This window comes from Diceros bicornis, chromosome 6, assembly GCF_020826845.1.
Source record: "Diceros bicornis minor isolate mBicDic1 chromosome 6, mDicBic1.mat.cur, whole genome shotgun sequence".
Classification (NCBI taxonomy): Eukaryota; Metazoa; Chordata; class Mammalia; order Perissodactyla; family Rhinocerotidae; genus Diceros; species Diceros bicornis.
The window spans coordinates 59,153,695-59,169,245 of record NC_080745.1 but is presented as its reverse complement, the minus strand read 5'-3'; the positions used below and the strand labels follow the sequence as shown (position 1 = coordinate 59,169,245).

Genomic DNA, 15,551 nt, shown 5'->3' with positions numbered 1-15,551 from the left:
TTTTTAGAAATATAAGCCACAAGGTAATGATAATAAAAATAGCTAACATTATAATATATAATTTGTGACAGCAACTCTTCTAAGACCCTTACATATGGTATCTCATTTAATTCTTACACTAACCTTATGAGGTAGGTACTATTATTATCTGTATTTTACAGGTGAGAAATGGAAGCACAGAGAAATAAAGTAACTTGCTCAAGGTCACACAGCTAGTAAATAATAGTGACCTACCCCCAAACTACCAGTTTAAATAGGATTAAATTAAAAGTGCACCCATGAGTGGTCCGAGACATCATACTAACTGCTACAGGGGAATACACAAAGACCTTTCCTTTAAGGAATTTAAAATCTAGACATATAAAATGTTAAACACCAATAGAAGAGTTAAATGAAATTTCAAGAACTCTTTTTAAAGGCCTACAAATGTATCAAAGAATGATTTAACTACCTTAAAATTTCTACTTAACGAGTTGACATTTTTCAGTAATATACTATATTAATGAACAGATGTAATATTCAATTCCATCATTGCTAAAATTTTCCGCTGCAGTTAACTATTTCCACAGGAAGTAATGCTTACATAATAGCCAAAAAGTATGCATATGAGGTTGAAGTACCGACATGAAACTAACAACAATATCCTGGATTAACTCAGTGCATTTTGGATCATTATATTGAAGCCACTCTTCAGCTCCACCTGAGCCAGATTCTCTGTTCCTACCATGTTAATCACTGAAAGGGATCCTTTAAACGCAGGGATTTCAAGCACATCCTGGCCGCCAACTTCAAAGGGCCCTTTCACCTTGCATATTTGCTCTGATGAGAGTCTCTGCCTGCACCTAACTGATGGGTATGACCAGGTATCTTAGGGATAACTCAATTGGTAGGATCCATGTCATTTTCAACTAAATTGATGAAACTGACTGATGCCTTTGTATCCACTGAAAAAACCTTATTGAAAAAATTAGTTTGACTCGTTGTACCTGAAAACGTTGGCTGAATAACTAATCTTTTCGTTTTCCACCAATTATTTTGGCATCTTTTAAATGCAGTCAGAAGATAAATGCTACCCAGTTTCCTTGTTTTTCATTTTTCTTGGCCTGTCTTGTCAGGATGTGGATGTAAATGTCAGTTTGTACAAAACGGGGCTGGTTAGAGATGCTTAGTTTGTATGAGGGTAAGGACATAAATTTCTTGCATTAACTCTTCTTCCAGTTATGGTAAAACATTTTTCAATATTTCCTAGGAGTTAGTGACTTGTTTGCTGCTGTATTAGTTAAGGTAATACTAACCTCTGTCATACGAAATCCTCCCAAATCTCAGCAGCTTAATCCAATGGAAGTTTACTTCTCATTCACATAAAGTGAATCACTGGTGGGGTCCCAGGCTGATGGAGGCTCCACTTCGGGCAGATGAGGGAAGAGAGGAACCAAGGACAATTGGATGGGCAGCTTTTATAAGCTCTGTCTGGGAGTGAGTGACACACAGCACTTTTGTCCACAATCCATTGGCCAAAACTTAGGCATGTGGCCTTATAAAGCTGCAGGAAGTGGGGAGGTGCCCTCTGGCAGAGCAGCTTCTTCCCAACAACCCCACACTACGGAAGACGGGTGCAAATTTTTTGGTGGAAGGACAGCTAGCCACCTCTGTTACAAGTGCTAAATCCTGAGAAATTATATTTCAGAAACAGTGATCTCTGACTAGCTCTTTTTGAATAAACATTTTCCAAAGCTTACCTAACGTGATTAATTTTAGTAAAACAAATTAAATCAATATCTATTGATCAAGCACCTACTATGGGAAAGTCTCTTGATAAATCCCGCGAAAAAGTTGGGGGGATGGATACCAGGAGGAATGAAACACGGGCTGTCTCTCCCTGAAGTATGGCAAGGAAACGAACTTTTGTGTATTTTTTTATGTACAACCCATAAGATGTAATTCAAAACATAATTTTACTTCTAGAAAAAAAAAGAAAAATGTTTGCAAAGAGAATATTTGTTTTATTTTCTGATTAAACATTTTCACTGTAGGAAAATTTGGAAAACACAAAAGTTCACAAAAGCAAAAAAAAGCCTTTAAATGTTCCTAATCCTATCACACAGAAGTAATCACTGTGAACCTTTTTCCCATTGATATTACATATATATATATATATAAAATTGTTGATAATATATATGCATATTTGAAAAATTATTTTATGAGGATAAATTTCAAAGCATTGAAGTTAAAAACATCAGTTGACCTGTATTCACGTATTTGTCATCATGAAGAAATTTGGGAGAGAATGCCAAAATAAACTGTTTTGCTTTGCTGGTATCTGGGACACCAAGGTTCACGATTTATCATTAAAAGAGAGAGAGAGAAGAGGAGGAACAGTTATACCAACTTTTAAGCATCCAAAAAATAAATGAAAACATGTTGCTGCAAAAACAATCACCATAAACATGCATTGAAATGCCCTACATTTATTCAACATATGGTGTGTGCAAGGACCACCAAAATATGTTCTAGGAGAAATGGTTGGAATGCTGAGGGTATTAGGAGAGCTTTTCTGGCAGTAATAACTGTCCAAAAGCAATTGAGCTCAGCCAAGAGCTCTCCATCACTGGAAGTATTTGAGCAGAAGCTGGAAGATCTCTACTCCGGAATGTCGAAGAGGAGATCCAAGCATTGGACAGGAGATAGAGAGATGCTCTCAAGTCCTTTCCCATCTAGGGTGCATAGTTACTACCAGACGTATGGCCACACACATGGTTCCTGGAGGAGTGGCTCTGGAGCAGAACTTATTTGAGCTGTTTGGGATTATATATCCTGTCATAAAACTGGCCTAATCAGAAGATCTCCTAGTCAGCTGGATGGTCAGAAACAGAGCTTTCCCAGCTCTGGGACAGTAAGGAGTTAAATGCATCATCACTGGCACTCCAGAGACACTGCTGAGACTCAAATGTGGAGCAGGAGAGGAGGGAAAGGTGGAAAGTAGAAGCAGAGAACCAGGCAGGGAGATGTCCAAAAAGTTACAGCGAGGTAACAGAGGCGACACATGTCTTTTCAGGAGGCTCAGAAGTAGCCCCAATCCCTGTAAAGGGCTGGTCTGAGGACCAATTAATTCCTGGCTGTTTGCCAGCCACCCTTCTCTTCCTCTGCCCTCTCTTATTTCAGGGCTGGCTGCAGCAAAATGGTCCAAATTCATCCGGTTCCTTCCCATTTGGGCCATGGAGACACAACTGATATTGTATAGAAAGAATCTTACAAAAAGATGGTATTTCTTTGCCATATCACTAATTCTCATTCAGTCAAAAGCAGCATCTTCTGACTACTTGGTCAGATTAGAGGAACTCTTTAACTCTGAATGGAGAGAGAAAAATACGGTCAGTAAATTGTGCCATCACCTAGGCAAAATAACGTAACTAGTCACAGCATTTTGACTTAATTGACCATTGACGTTATAGAATTTTGTTCACCTCCCCCTTCACGTCCGCTCTCAGCCAACTCACCTTAGCTGTTTTGAAAACAAAACAAAATCCCACTACGGCTTTGAAATAAAATTGCATCATAAACAATTGGTAGGTGTGTTTCAAAGTGGTTTGAGCGAGGTGCCACAGAGTTAAGTAGGCGACCACCAAGGTTGCTAAAATATTTCCTGTCCTGACCAGGGTTGCGTTTCTGGAGAATATTTAACAGGGAGGGTTTTAAAGCTTCTAAAGATGTTGAAACTAAAGAACAAATATTGACCCTGAGGGCACCACAACTCTTCTGAAAGAGAGTAAAATACATCCTTTATAAAATGAAAAACTATTTGGCCGAAATATTCCCAAACCCCTGCACAACTGGCCCTCTGAGGGCGAAGGGTCCAATTTGGCACGGCCGGCGCCCAGGCACCAACGCACCAGGCAGCATCGTAGATCTTCCCGCCAGGCCGACTTGAGCCTCCAGCCAGAGCAACTGGGCCCCGTGGCCACCCCAGGCCGCAGCTGGCGGCCGCTGGCACAAACGCTGGATAACTGGGCCAGGACTTGTTCCCGCGGTTCGTCGCCGCTGGAGAGTTTGGGCTCCGCCGAGGCCACCCCGCGCGGCAGCTCCACCAGCCCCAGACGGCACTGGAGGTGAGGCTCTCGCCCAGAGGGACCCTCCCTGCGTCCTGGCGGCGGTGAGTCAGGGCGCGTTATGCAAGGGCTGGCCCGCCGGCCCCCGGCGCCTCCCCCTCGGTCTTTCACCCCGCGCGGTTGCGAAAGCGCGACCCCCTCCCCCCGGAGCTATAAAGCGGCCGGGCGGCCCCGCGGCGCGCTGGCCTCTCGCTCCACGCGCGCCGGGACGCCGCGGCCAGGCTTGCGCGATCTCCGGACGGTGAGCCGGGGCGGGCGGCCGGGGGCGGGCCGGGTGGTCCGGCTGCCGGGCGCTCACGGCGCGCGTTTCCCGCAGGGCGGAATCCTGGGCAAGATGGAGTGGGTGTGGGCGCTCGTGCTGCTGGCGGCGCTGGGCAGCGCCCGGGCGGAGCGCGACTGCCGGGTGAGCAGCTTCCGAGTCAAGGAGAACTTCGACAAGGCGCGCGTAGGTATCGGCCCAGGTGGCCCGGGTCCCCGGCCCCCGCCTCCTCCCTTCCCAGCGGCCGGCCGGCCGAGCACTGCTGGACACCAAACCCTGCTCTCATCTCTCGCAGTTCGCCGGGACCTGGTACGCCATGGCCAAGAAGGACCCCGAGGGCCTTTTCCTCCAGGACAACATCATCGCTGAGTTCTCCGTGGACGAGAGTGGCCAGATGAGCGCCACGGCCAAGGGCCGAGTTCGTCTCTTGAAGTCAGTGGCCTCTGGGCGGCTGCGCTCTTTGTGCTGCAGGGTCCCCTGGGCTGAGCGCCAAACGCTGACTGGAGAGGGAAGGCAGCACCCGGGGTGGGATGGTGGGAGGAAATGCTTTGCCCGGCCCGGCTCAGGATCCCCTTGGATTTTGCAGTAACTGGGACGTGTGCGCAGACATGGTGGGCACCTTCACAGACACTGAGGACCCTGCCAAGTTCAAGATGAAGTACTGGGGCGTAGCGTCCTTTCTCCAGAAAGGAAGTGAGTAGTCAGCTGAGTGGGACTGTCTTGGGGATGGGGGCATACCTGGGCAAATCGCTGTTTCTTCTCCAGTGGCACCTTTGGGAAGAATGGTCTGCTTATGGCAGGAAACCTCAGCAGGTTTTGAGATTAGGGGGTGAGATTGGGAGTAGCTAGGCCCCTCCCCGCCCCGCCCTACCTCCCCCCACCAGTTTAGTAAACCTGGGCCAATCTCAAAAGGACCTTTGGGCTTATCAGGTGACCTCCTTCTGCCATTTTCTCCGTCCAGCCACTCCATGCTTAGACCTCGCACCTCCCCAAGACACAGCGCACATCACCACTCAACTTGGTTTGCATTTCTTCCATATCTTAAATCCTTGCAACAGCTTGACTATTTGAGGCCCCAGCAGAGGCTGGGAGACCCTCATCCAAGGATGTAGGGAGTATTGTGCACGGGGCTGGCTCACTCCTGGGTGCCCTGCCTGCCAATGCTGAGATTTTGAGCCAGGCACAGTGTTCTGGGTGGCAGTGACCTCTTCCCTTTCTCCCAAGCACTGAAACTCAGATGGGGGACAGAAGTGTTGAGGACTCTCAGAAGAGCATCCTAAAATTTGGCCTGATCGTGAGAACACACATCTATATGCTCTTTCTGCTTTTTTTCCCCATTTCTCCTAAGTTTCAAATCTGGAGTCTACTTGGTCCCTAGAGAATAATGCAGGCCAGGGGGCATATATCATGGGATATTAGACTTTCTAATAATTTTTAATTTTCTATTTTCTAATAATTTTCTAATAATAACCTGCATTATTCTCTAGGTACCAAGGAGAGTTAACCCTACAAAGGGGGTTCAATATACAGATGAATAAACTGAGGCCAAGAGAAGTGCTTTGCCCAAGGTCATGCAACAAGTCTGTGAGAGCCAGTGTCAGAAGTCAGGGGTTCCAACTCCCAGGCCAGGATTTGGTGGCCCTGAACAGCAGGGCCTCCTAATACAGCCCAACTTTTACAAAGTATTGTTTAAGCTCTCCTGTGAGAGAAGCCCCAGGGAGCTGTTCAGGGGACTCTCTTAGGTTGGTATCTAGGGCAGAAATGTCCTTTTTGTAGCCCGTTGACACTTGGCACATACTCCTTGACTTCTCTAAAGTTGTGTGTTAGGTGAAATTGCATTTTTTTATCAAATTGCATCTTCAGGATTGATTTACACTGTACAGATGGAGTTGCTGTTCAACAAGGGGCAAAAACTTTTATCCTTAGAAGTAATAAAAATTATTTCAAATAATGCAGCAAAACTTCCTAAAGTGATTCTTTTACCATAAAAGATACACTTTTCTGATGACGGATTACAAAAATCAATACTGGGAGTTACAAGATTACTCATTTTTAGAAAGCATAAACACATAGTACTCCATAGCGTTTTGAGACACACTCTTTTAGGACTAGGATTCTGTTGGTAATGCATTTGGGAGGGGTGGGAGAGGACCCAAGGAGGGGGTAGGGTTTTGCCTCTTGCCTCCTCCTCCCCCTACAAAACTAGATTAGTTCTACTTTTACTGCTTGTACATTGAGATTCTATCTAGGATTTCATTTGGAGGGAAGAAAAAACTATTGAAATCTTGAAAGTGATTGCTGTAGCTACTAAAAGAGATAACTACTATATGGAACGCATAAAGATAAATTCCTTCTTAGGTTGCTTTTCAGAAAAGAAGCGGTGCTGTATAGTGGTTAAGCAGGCAGGGTTAAAGTTAGACTGCCTGAGTTCAAATCCTAACTCGACCCACTACCTGTGGGACCTTGGATGTGTTCCTTAGCCTCTGTGTGCCTCAGTTTCCTCATCTGCAAAAGGAGGTGATCACAGCACCCACCTCATGGACTTGTGTGATGAGGATGCAATGAGTTAATATGCAGAAAGCACTTAGAACAGTGCCTGAGACATGAGTTCTCTGTAAGTGTATGATATTGTTGCTGCTTAGTTATCTTGCTAGTCATGAAATAATACCTTTATATTCTGGGTCCAGGGTGGGAGGACCCACAGAGACCATCAGGTTCAAATCTCTCATTTTACAAGTGAAGAAACTGAGGCCCACATTAGAGAAGTGACTAGCCTAGGGGCATACAGCTAATTAGTGGCACCTAGTGACACCTCTTTGCCCAGGGCATGTAAAGGGGCGTGAACCGTCTCTTTGTTTTCCAGGCATCCCACAAACTGTATGATTTGATGTTTCTACCTTCCTGTATGATTTGATGTTTCTACCTTCCTGTATGATTTGATGTTTCTACCTTCCTGTATGATTTGATGTTTCTACCTTCCTGTATGATTTGATGTTTCTACCTTCCTGTGTTTTACGTGATTTTAGGGGGTTTTTACAAACCCTGCTTTCATTCCTCTGTGCTGATTTCTTCCTTCCTTAAGCTTGGTCTAGCATTAAACACTGACTTGGTCAGGAGGATTTGAAGGCCTCAGAGAGTGGCCTGCATTCTTGGTCTCTCCCCTTCTTCATATTCTGCATTTCACCAAACAGATATGTTTAAAATGAGGTACACTTATGCAGACAAAATAACTCAGGAACAAATGCTCATTAAATTTGTGAAATTATTTTAAAATTAAATGTAATCAATTTCTACAGTTGAATATTAAATTTCAGTGTTAACAGACTCTGACATGGCTGCTGCCCCAGCCTTGGGCATGCTCTCTACGGGCCTCCTTCTGCTCTAGCTCCACCAGCAGCAAGCAGGACGTCTCAGGGGTTAAGGATGCTGCCATTAGCCCATCTTGGTTGATTACAGGCTTCACCATTGATTAGCCTCTCTGAACTTCGATTTTCTTAGCTGTGAAATGGGGATAAAGAATAGTCCCTATTTCATAAGATTGTTGGGAGGACTAATTAAGGTAATGCATGAAAAATGCTTAGCTTGATGAACAATAATCACTCAACAAATACTATCTATGACCATCATTGTTTGGGCTCTTCCAGAAAGACCTGGACAAAGGCTCTGCTTTGTCCACCTTCCACATAAAGTCTCTCACTTTGCTGGTTAAAGAGCCCTTTCAGGCTCAGTAACAATGTGGACCTGATTGTCTATATCAGTTTCTCTAAGTCAGGATCTCTGGGCCACCTATATCTAGATCAGGGGAGTGTTTGCTAAAAATGCAGATTTGTGGGCCCAAAGCCAGACTTATTGAATCAGAAACTCTTGGGGTGGGGCCCCAGAGTCTGCATTTTTAGTATGCTCCTTGGGTATGCTCCTTCTGCACAATGAAGCTTGAGAACCGCTGCTCTAGATAATTCAATCCAAAAAGTTATCTTGGCTTGCTTGAGTTTCAAGGCCTCACACTCCACTCACTTTGGCAGGGCCTGTTGGATTTTTGGGAGCAATTAGCCAGAAATAGCATCACACCCACCATCTGGATCAGCTGGACTGTTAGACTTGAGAACGGCAGGGAGCTTGTCACCTGGTTTTGTCACTTTAGATGATTGGAGGACACAGGTGTAGGCAGCTGAAGGGACACGTTCCAGGCCCACCACAGTGAATGACAGATCTTCAAGGGAGCTATGTCACCAGAGACATCCCTCTACCAAGCATTTTCTTTGGCTTTTGGACTGGCAATCAAAACCTCTAAACCCTTCTGTGTGGGTACAGTGGATGCAGCAGAGTGTAACCCCACTTCCTGGGATGGTAGAGGGGAGTCGGGGCTCCTGGCCTTATGCCCACTGTCTTGATCACTCTCTGGCCATAGCTCTTCTGCGTGCAGGGAGCTGCTGTCCAGAAACGTTGCGGGTATCTGGCTCTCCAGAGGGACCCACCCCAGCTGCTGGGAGAGAGGAGGTTGGAGGACCGAGCTCATTCTTTCGCGCAGCGCTCAGGCAGTTCATTTCTTGTCTTAGGAGGCAGAGTCTGGTAAAGATTGTTATGATTTAAATTCTTTGTCTGAATGTTTAGCCAAAAAGAGCTTGGAGATAAACCAAACCAACTTAGGCCTTTTAAAGTCAAGAACAGTAGTGAATTTTCCTAAAACCAAGCATTGAAAGTTACTCAGTTCCTATGTCAGAATTCACATTCTGGCAACAATTCTGGAAAAAAAGTTAAGCTGCAGATTTGCTGAGCTAATAGCCACCTCGATCATGAATTCATGAATTTCAAAGGGGAGTGCTTTTGTGTCTGAGGGGTCACCCGTGACTGACACAGTGAGCCCCATAACTAGGGAGGAAATGACTTTATTCGGAGAGGAGGAAAACTCTGCTCAGATGCTCGGGAGCCTGTGAGGGAAGCTGGTGGTTAGAGTGAGGCCCAGCAGGTGGCCCCACGGCTTCTGTTCTTGGCCTGTCTGCTGACTAACTGGGTGGCTACCGCTGAGCAGTCACATGTCTGGGCACTCCCACCCCTGGCCTCTGACACTCTCCCCGTGGGAAAGCCTGGGAGATGCAGGGATGGCTCATTCTTCCTCCTGGCGGGCATGGAGTGAGCTGAAGAGAGGGCTCCAGCACCCACTCCTGTGCAGCTCTCCTGCAAGGCTGGGGTGTGGGCTGAACCCCTCCTAGGCTGGCACTCCGGGGGTTCTTAGAGCCGAGAGGCACCCCCAGAGGTGACTTAGGGTGAGCATTAGAGATCTCCTTTCCACCCACTACTGCTGGGGGGTCCAGGTTCCTCTACGTTCCTCCAGCACAGATACTCTCCCCATAGAGCAGAGAGCATCACTTGCTCATGACCTGGATGTAAGATGGAGACACAAAGGCGTTTTGTTTCTTGTTCCTTGTCCACTCTCCCCCCAATTTACTGATTGCCTTGAGACAGTGTGGTGTAGAGGTGAGGCACGTGGGCTCCGGAGTCAGATTGAATCCTGCTTCAGTCCTGCTCTTTGTGACCTGGGTGAATTATTTAATTTCTCTGTGCTCGGTTTCCTATCTGTAAAATAGTGTGCACTTTTGGGTCATTGTGAGGAATAATTGAGAAGACATGGAAAATGTCTACACAGTGACTGACACATAATTAAGTGCTCAGAAAGTCCTAGTCATGGTTATATGTCAATGAGAATTTTAAATTAAGTAGAGATGTGGCACTTTTTACCAAATATGAAGTAAAAACTTGGATAAACTTGAGCATTGTTGTTTCTCCATGGAAAACCTCTCACTATGTTCTTATTAGTATAATTTCCCATTAATCTTGCCTTTGTTGACATTTTTACCACCTTTATTTACACGTATTCTTCATGGCTTACATCCCAGCCTCAGGAATAAATATAATGTAAATTCTATTAATGTAAATTCTTCACGGGCTCAGCTCTGCCTCTATCAGGGGCAAGAATACAAGCTCTAAGAAAGAATATCTGATGTCAGAGGGTGGGCATCTTGTGCCCCCGAGACAAACACTACTCTCTTTTGCCAGCATGGAGAAGTGAGTCAGGTTACTAAGCCGGAATTATGGTGGAGCCAGAAAAGCCGTGAACCTGATCATCAGAGTGGCGTCCTCCAGTGGGTTGAGAGGTGGGAGGGCCGCGTAGTCAGTGAGATGACCGGGGACTAGCTAATAGAGATCAGTGCAAAGATACGTCCTGATGTTGGGGATAACATAAGTTGGGGTGTCAGACATCAGCCACAAAGGCACAGATATTTTTGGAGGGTGGATGGAGAAGACGACAGTAGAAAGCTCTGTTCTGTGGTTTTGATGGGCCCACATTCTCCATTGTTCTTTGGAAAGATACTATCACATTTGTTGTCAGGGTGAAAGAGAATCATTGAAGTGAATGAGGTTCCCCCCACTCCAGGATTTTTTTTTTTCTGTAAAGGAGAAAAAGATCTTTTCTCATTTTCCCGATTTTATACAAGCTCTCAGAATTCTCTGTAGTCTCCTGCTTCCTAACGACATGAACCCAGTTCCAGGAAGTCGCTGGTTTCTCTGTGGTGAGTTGCCCTGACCTCCGAGCCCGCTGAGGGAGAGGCATGGGCTCTGGGCTTTCTGCTTGCAGACGATGACCACTGGATCATCGACACGGACTACGACACCTATGCCGTGCAGTACTCTTGCCGCCTCCTAAACCTCGACGGCACCTGTGCTGACAGCTACTCCTTCGTGTTCGCCCGTGACCCGCACGGCTTTTCCCCAGAAGTGCAGAGAATCGTGAGACGGAGGCAGGAGGAGCTGTGCCTGGCCAGGCAGTACAGGCTGATCACTCACAATGGTGAGTGGGGCAGGAGCAGGGCACCCCTGGCTCGCCCTGAGGGGCAGTGTGTAGAGAGTTTGGGCCCGCATACCACGAAGATGCACTTCATCTGCGTGTAAGAGAAAATAGGGAGTCTTAGGAGCCCCCTCTGGGCCCAAGTCCTTATTGACCACGTGTTTCACTGGCCTTATCATGGGGCTGATGCTCAAGGAGTGTGCAAGGGCCTTTTTCCAAAACCTGGCGCTTTTTTTTTTGCTGAGGAAGATTTGCCCTGAGCTAACATCCGCTGCCAATCTTCCTCTTTTTGTATGGAGCTGCCACCACGGCATGGCCACTGACAGACATGTAGTGTAGGTCCGTGCCTGGGAACTGAACCTGAGTCACTGAAGCAGAGCACTCCAAACTTAACCACTAGGCCACCGGGGCTGGCCACAAACTGTGGCACTTTTAATTAAGTAAAACTGCAGGGGGTACTCTCTTCTTTTTTTTTTTCTTCTTCCTTAGGCCCAGTCTGTTCACATGATTTTGTCCTAGGTACACTGCCCCAAAAGCCATTTTAACTGGATTAATATTATTTGGGGATTGAGTGGTCCCCATGAAGAGCTGGGCAGCAAATGTGGCCATTGATATAAAACTTAGAGAGACACCACCATAGCAAGTTCAAAAGAGAATGATTTCAACAGATGTTCTTTTTCTCATATGGAACCAAATAACCATTAAATTGACTAGTTGGTTTTCCTCACTTACGTTTTTTGAGATCCCTTGGAACAACTGTTGGATCCTTTTATAGATATTACCCTTGTCTAATCTTGATTTAAAAACCAGAAACATTCTGGAAGTAAGTGCACAGTCTATTTTGAATTGACACTCACTCACTCTCATGGGAAACTGAGTTTCAAAATCCAAATAGGGTAATGCTAAAATGTAGGAAAAAAAGAAGAAAACTGAATTTGTCTGTTGGTCATCTAACTAGCTGACCCACACTACACCAAACGATATGAACCCAGACCAAAAACATAAATCAGTAAGGTTTAGATAGTTTACCCTCAGGCAGCCTACGGGAAAGGCCAGTAAAGGATTTCACCATGCCAGACTCCAGGCCAAGCCCTTTGCCTGCATCATCTCACTTAATCCTCAGAGATACCTTATGAAGTAGATACTCTGATTACCCACTTTCTGCAGATGAGGAAACGGAGGCCAAGAAAGATTAGAAAAGTTGCCCAAGATTTTCAATGGGTAGCCGAATTGGATGCAAACCAAGGGTTTTTGTGATTCTGAAACCTCTTGTGGCACCACCTGGTGACACATGATATAGGACATGGTGAACATTCTATAAAACTACTAGCAGAGTAACCAACTAGTCAATTTAATGGTTACTTGGCTGAGAACAGGCTCACTTGGCCTCCACTTCCTGAAATAGGAGGATGTGCCCCCAACCCTTTGAAATGCAGTGGGGCAAATTTAATACAAATAAAAAGAACACTATTTCATATAGCCGATCCTATTCTCTCAGCCCCTATTGCCCCCAGAGAAATTCAAAGAGTTTTAAAAACAGCCTTGGGGATGTTTATAAATTACAGCCACATCTAGTTGTAACCGTACAAAAAGCATTTGAGTAAAGCTGAGTGCACCATGATATTCATTATCTACATTAGACACTGGGTCCATCATTCTGTCATTAATGGCTTTGTTTTCTGTCTTTCAGGTTACTGTGATGCTAAATCAGACAGAAATTATTTTTAGCAACATCGAGGAAGTCAAGTTTCATTTGAAAACTTCCCACTAACTCTCACTCACACTTCGACTCTATTTATCTTAGTTTAGTTTGGCCCTCTCTTCTCCCCTTCCCTTGGTAAACATAAAACCTTCAGTCACATAAAAATATATGTGGGAATAAGTGAATCTGTGTGCATTCAAATGTATGTCTTTACTGGAGTTTTCTAAGGAATCACTTGAGGCTTAGGATTCCAGACTTTGATTTATTAAAATATAGTCACCCGTTTCCTACGATTTGGGTTCTTATTTGTGTTCCCGTGTATGTCAAATTGAGAAGTCCTGAAGGTGGTTGGGTAGGGTGCACGTTTGTGTACCAGGAGGCGTTCTTCCCTCTCTCCTGGCTCTTTATGACCTTTGGCCTATTGTAGTGCCTAATCCCCATTATTAATGACTGTGGCTTCTCCCAACTTCCTGAAAAAGGGGTTTCCTCATTAACCCGGGAAGACCTTAACTACTAGCCTGGCCAAGGCACCAAGGCCAAAAGAGGAGGTGAGTGTAGGCTAGGCCAAGCCAGTGAGCCCAAGGCCTCAGTCAGCCCTGGGCCCATGAGGTGGGCAGGATGGCGGGCTCACCCACAGCTGGGTTTGAGAGGTTGAGAGGTATGGGTCTGGGTGAGCTCTAGGAAACACCCCCAGTCCTTCATGGTTGCTAGCACTATTCACTACTTGTTTCAGATGTGGCCAAAATGTTGATGGAGAGAAGGCCCTCACCCTGAGAGGAAGCCAGGTCTGGAGGAAGATCACGGCGCCCCCTACCTGGATCATGCAGGAAAGGGGGTAGGTGAGGGTGGAAGTAGCTGGGACTGGGGCAGATCATTGTCCCATACCATTAGCAACACTTGTGAAAGCTAGTGTATAACCGCATGCAAAGCCATTTGCCTCAGTTTCCCAAGAGTTCCCAGGAGTCTCAGTTTCTCTTCTTGAGAAGGAATCTGTCTTTGGTACTAGAAAGTTTTAAGTCAAAATCCAGCTCAGATATATATTAGGTGTGTGATTTGGGGCTGGTTATGTGGCTTCTCTGAGCCTCCCTCTTCTCTTATGTAATAGGAGAAACAGTACTTGCCCGATGGGATGCAGTGAGGATTTGGTTAGAGCGCTAGGAGCTGTGCCAACACTGGCCATGCCAGGCTGACATCTATGAAGTGTGTCGGGAGGTGGGGAAGGGCACCTCTCTCCCATGTGTGAGGAGATCTCTGCCTGGGTGATGGCATACCAAGGCCCAGGGGAGGCTCCTGGGTCCCCACCACCATGTGCTTTGTTCTCCCACCAGGGAGGGAGGAGACAAGTGACCATGTGTGGGAAAGCTCTGCCTGTCGTCACATGGAACAGCAGGCTGTCAGGGCCCGGCTCTTCAGCTTCATTCGACAACCCCAGAGACCCATAAGATAGCCACACGTCACTTCAAAATACAGCTTTAGTTTACTGACTCTATTAACTAAAGATGAACAAGAGATATCTGTCCTCTTGTTCGAGCTTGTGATCGCCATAGATCTTACTTCAGTAGAAGCTACTCAAGAAATTCCACAAGCAGTGGCAACTACTGGCACTGATTTACTTGGCAACAGAGATTTGTTGAGACCTACTATGTGCCAGGCCCAGAGACACTGCACCTTCCACTCATTGGCCCAACCTCCAAGTGATGGCATGTCCCTGGGTTCTCTTTGGCTCTGGCTTTTTCTCCTTCTCTCTTCTCTCCCAGGGATTCTTCATAAAACCACAGACCTGCAAACACCATCTGATAACTCCCAACACTGTATCTTCAGGCCCAGGCTCCACATTCCTGCATCCAACTGCCTGCTGTCTATTTGGTTCTCACTGGGATTTCAAACTTACATGACCCAAATGAAACTCTTGGCTCTCCCACCCCCATTCTTCTCCCAGTCTTCCCCATTTTTGTTGCCTGCCCCACCATTCAACCAGTGTCAGGCTAAAAATCTAGGAGTCATCCTTGAATCCTCTCTTTCCCACACATTCTACATCCTGTCCATCAATAAATCGTGTTGGCTCCGCCTTCCAAAAGTATGCCCCAAGATATTTCTCACCACCCCCATTGGTGCCGCCCACCTCCAAGTTCCCCAACTTCTTTTTCTACTTCGTCAGCTGTGTAACTGGTCTCCATTTTTCTTCTTGCTCCTCAAAGTCTATTCCCTGCCCAGCAGCCAGAGTAATATTTAGAAACATATATCAGGTCCGATCAGTCTCCAATTGCAAACCTCCAGTGGCTGCCCATTGAACAAGAGTAAATTTCCTATGGTGGCCTCCCAGGCCACACAGAATCCAGCCCTGTAACTTCTCTGGTTTCAATAGATGGGCTCCAGCAGGGCACCCCTCTGTGCCAGCATCAAGGACAGGGCCAAATGCAGAGGAGGCTCGTCAGTAGTTTGCTTTGCTTTGGTTATACCCATCTTTCTGTTCCACAAGCACTGCAGCTCTTTGCACCAGTGTCTGCTCTTTTGCAAAGCCCCCTTCCCCTGGATTCACATGGCTGCCTCTTACTTGTGGTTAACCTTTTGGCCCAAACATCACCCCTCAGGAATGTCTTCCCATACCTCTCCCCACCCCATCTGAATTGCCATCACTGT

At 46.2% G+C, this 15,551-nt stretch overlaps 1 protein-coding gene across 3 annotated transcripts; it reads left to right on the top strand.

Annotated features, from left to right (window-relative positions):
- The first annotated feature begins 4,027 nt into the window (after positions 1–4,027).
- Positions 4,028–13,196, top strand: RBP4 (retinol binding protein 4). 3 transcript variants are annotated; one of them, XM_058543558.1, is made up of 6 exons: positions 4,028–4,106; positions 4,423–4,551; positions 4,661–4,797; positions 4,952–5,058; positions 11,000–11,212; positions 12,900–13,196. In XM_058543558.1, the coding sequence occupies exons 2-6, from the start codon at positions 4,441–4,443 to the stop codon at positions 12,935–12,937; spliced, it is 606 nt and encodes a 201-aa protein (XP_058399541.1). In that variant the 5' UTR covers positions 4,028–4,106; positions 4,423–4,440; the 3' UTR covers positions 12,938–13,196. The 3 variants fall into 3 exon arrangements, with proteins under 3 accessions (XP_058399541.1, XP_058399540.1, XP_058399538.1); XM_058543557.1 differs by lacking the exon at positions 4,028–4,106 and adding an exon at positions 4,133–4,150; XM_058543555.1 differs by lacking the exon at positions 4,028–4,106 and adding an exon at positions 4,274–4,347.
- The last annotated feature ends 2,355 nt before the right edge of the window (positions 13,197–15,551 follow it).

Coding starts and splice junctions, on each gene's coding strand:
- RBP4 (XM_058543558.1), top strand. CDS start 4,441: ATGGAGTGGGTGTGGGCGCTCGTGCTGCTGGCGGCGCTGGGCAGCGCC. Junction 4,552..4,660: donor AGAACTTCGACAAGGCGCGC/GTAGGTATCGGC, acceptor CATCTCTCGCAG/TTCGCCGGGACCTGGTACGC. Junction 5,059..10,999: donor GTCCTTTCTCCAGAAAGGAA/GTGAGTAGTCAG, acceptor TTCTGCTTGCAG/ACGATGACCACTGGATCATC.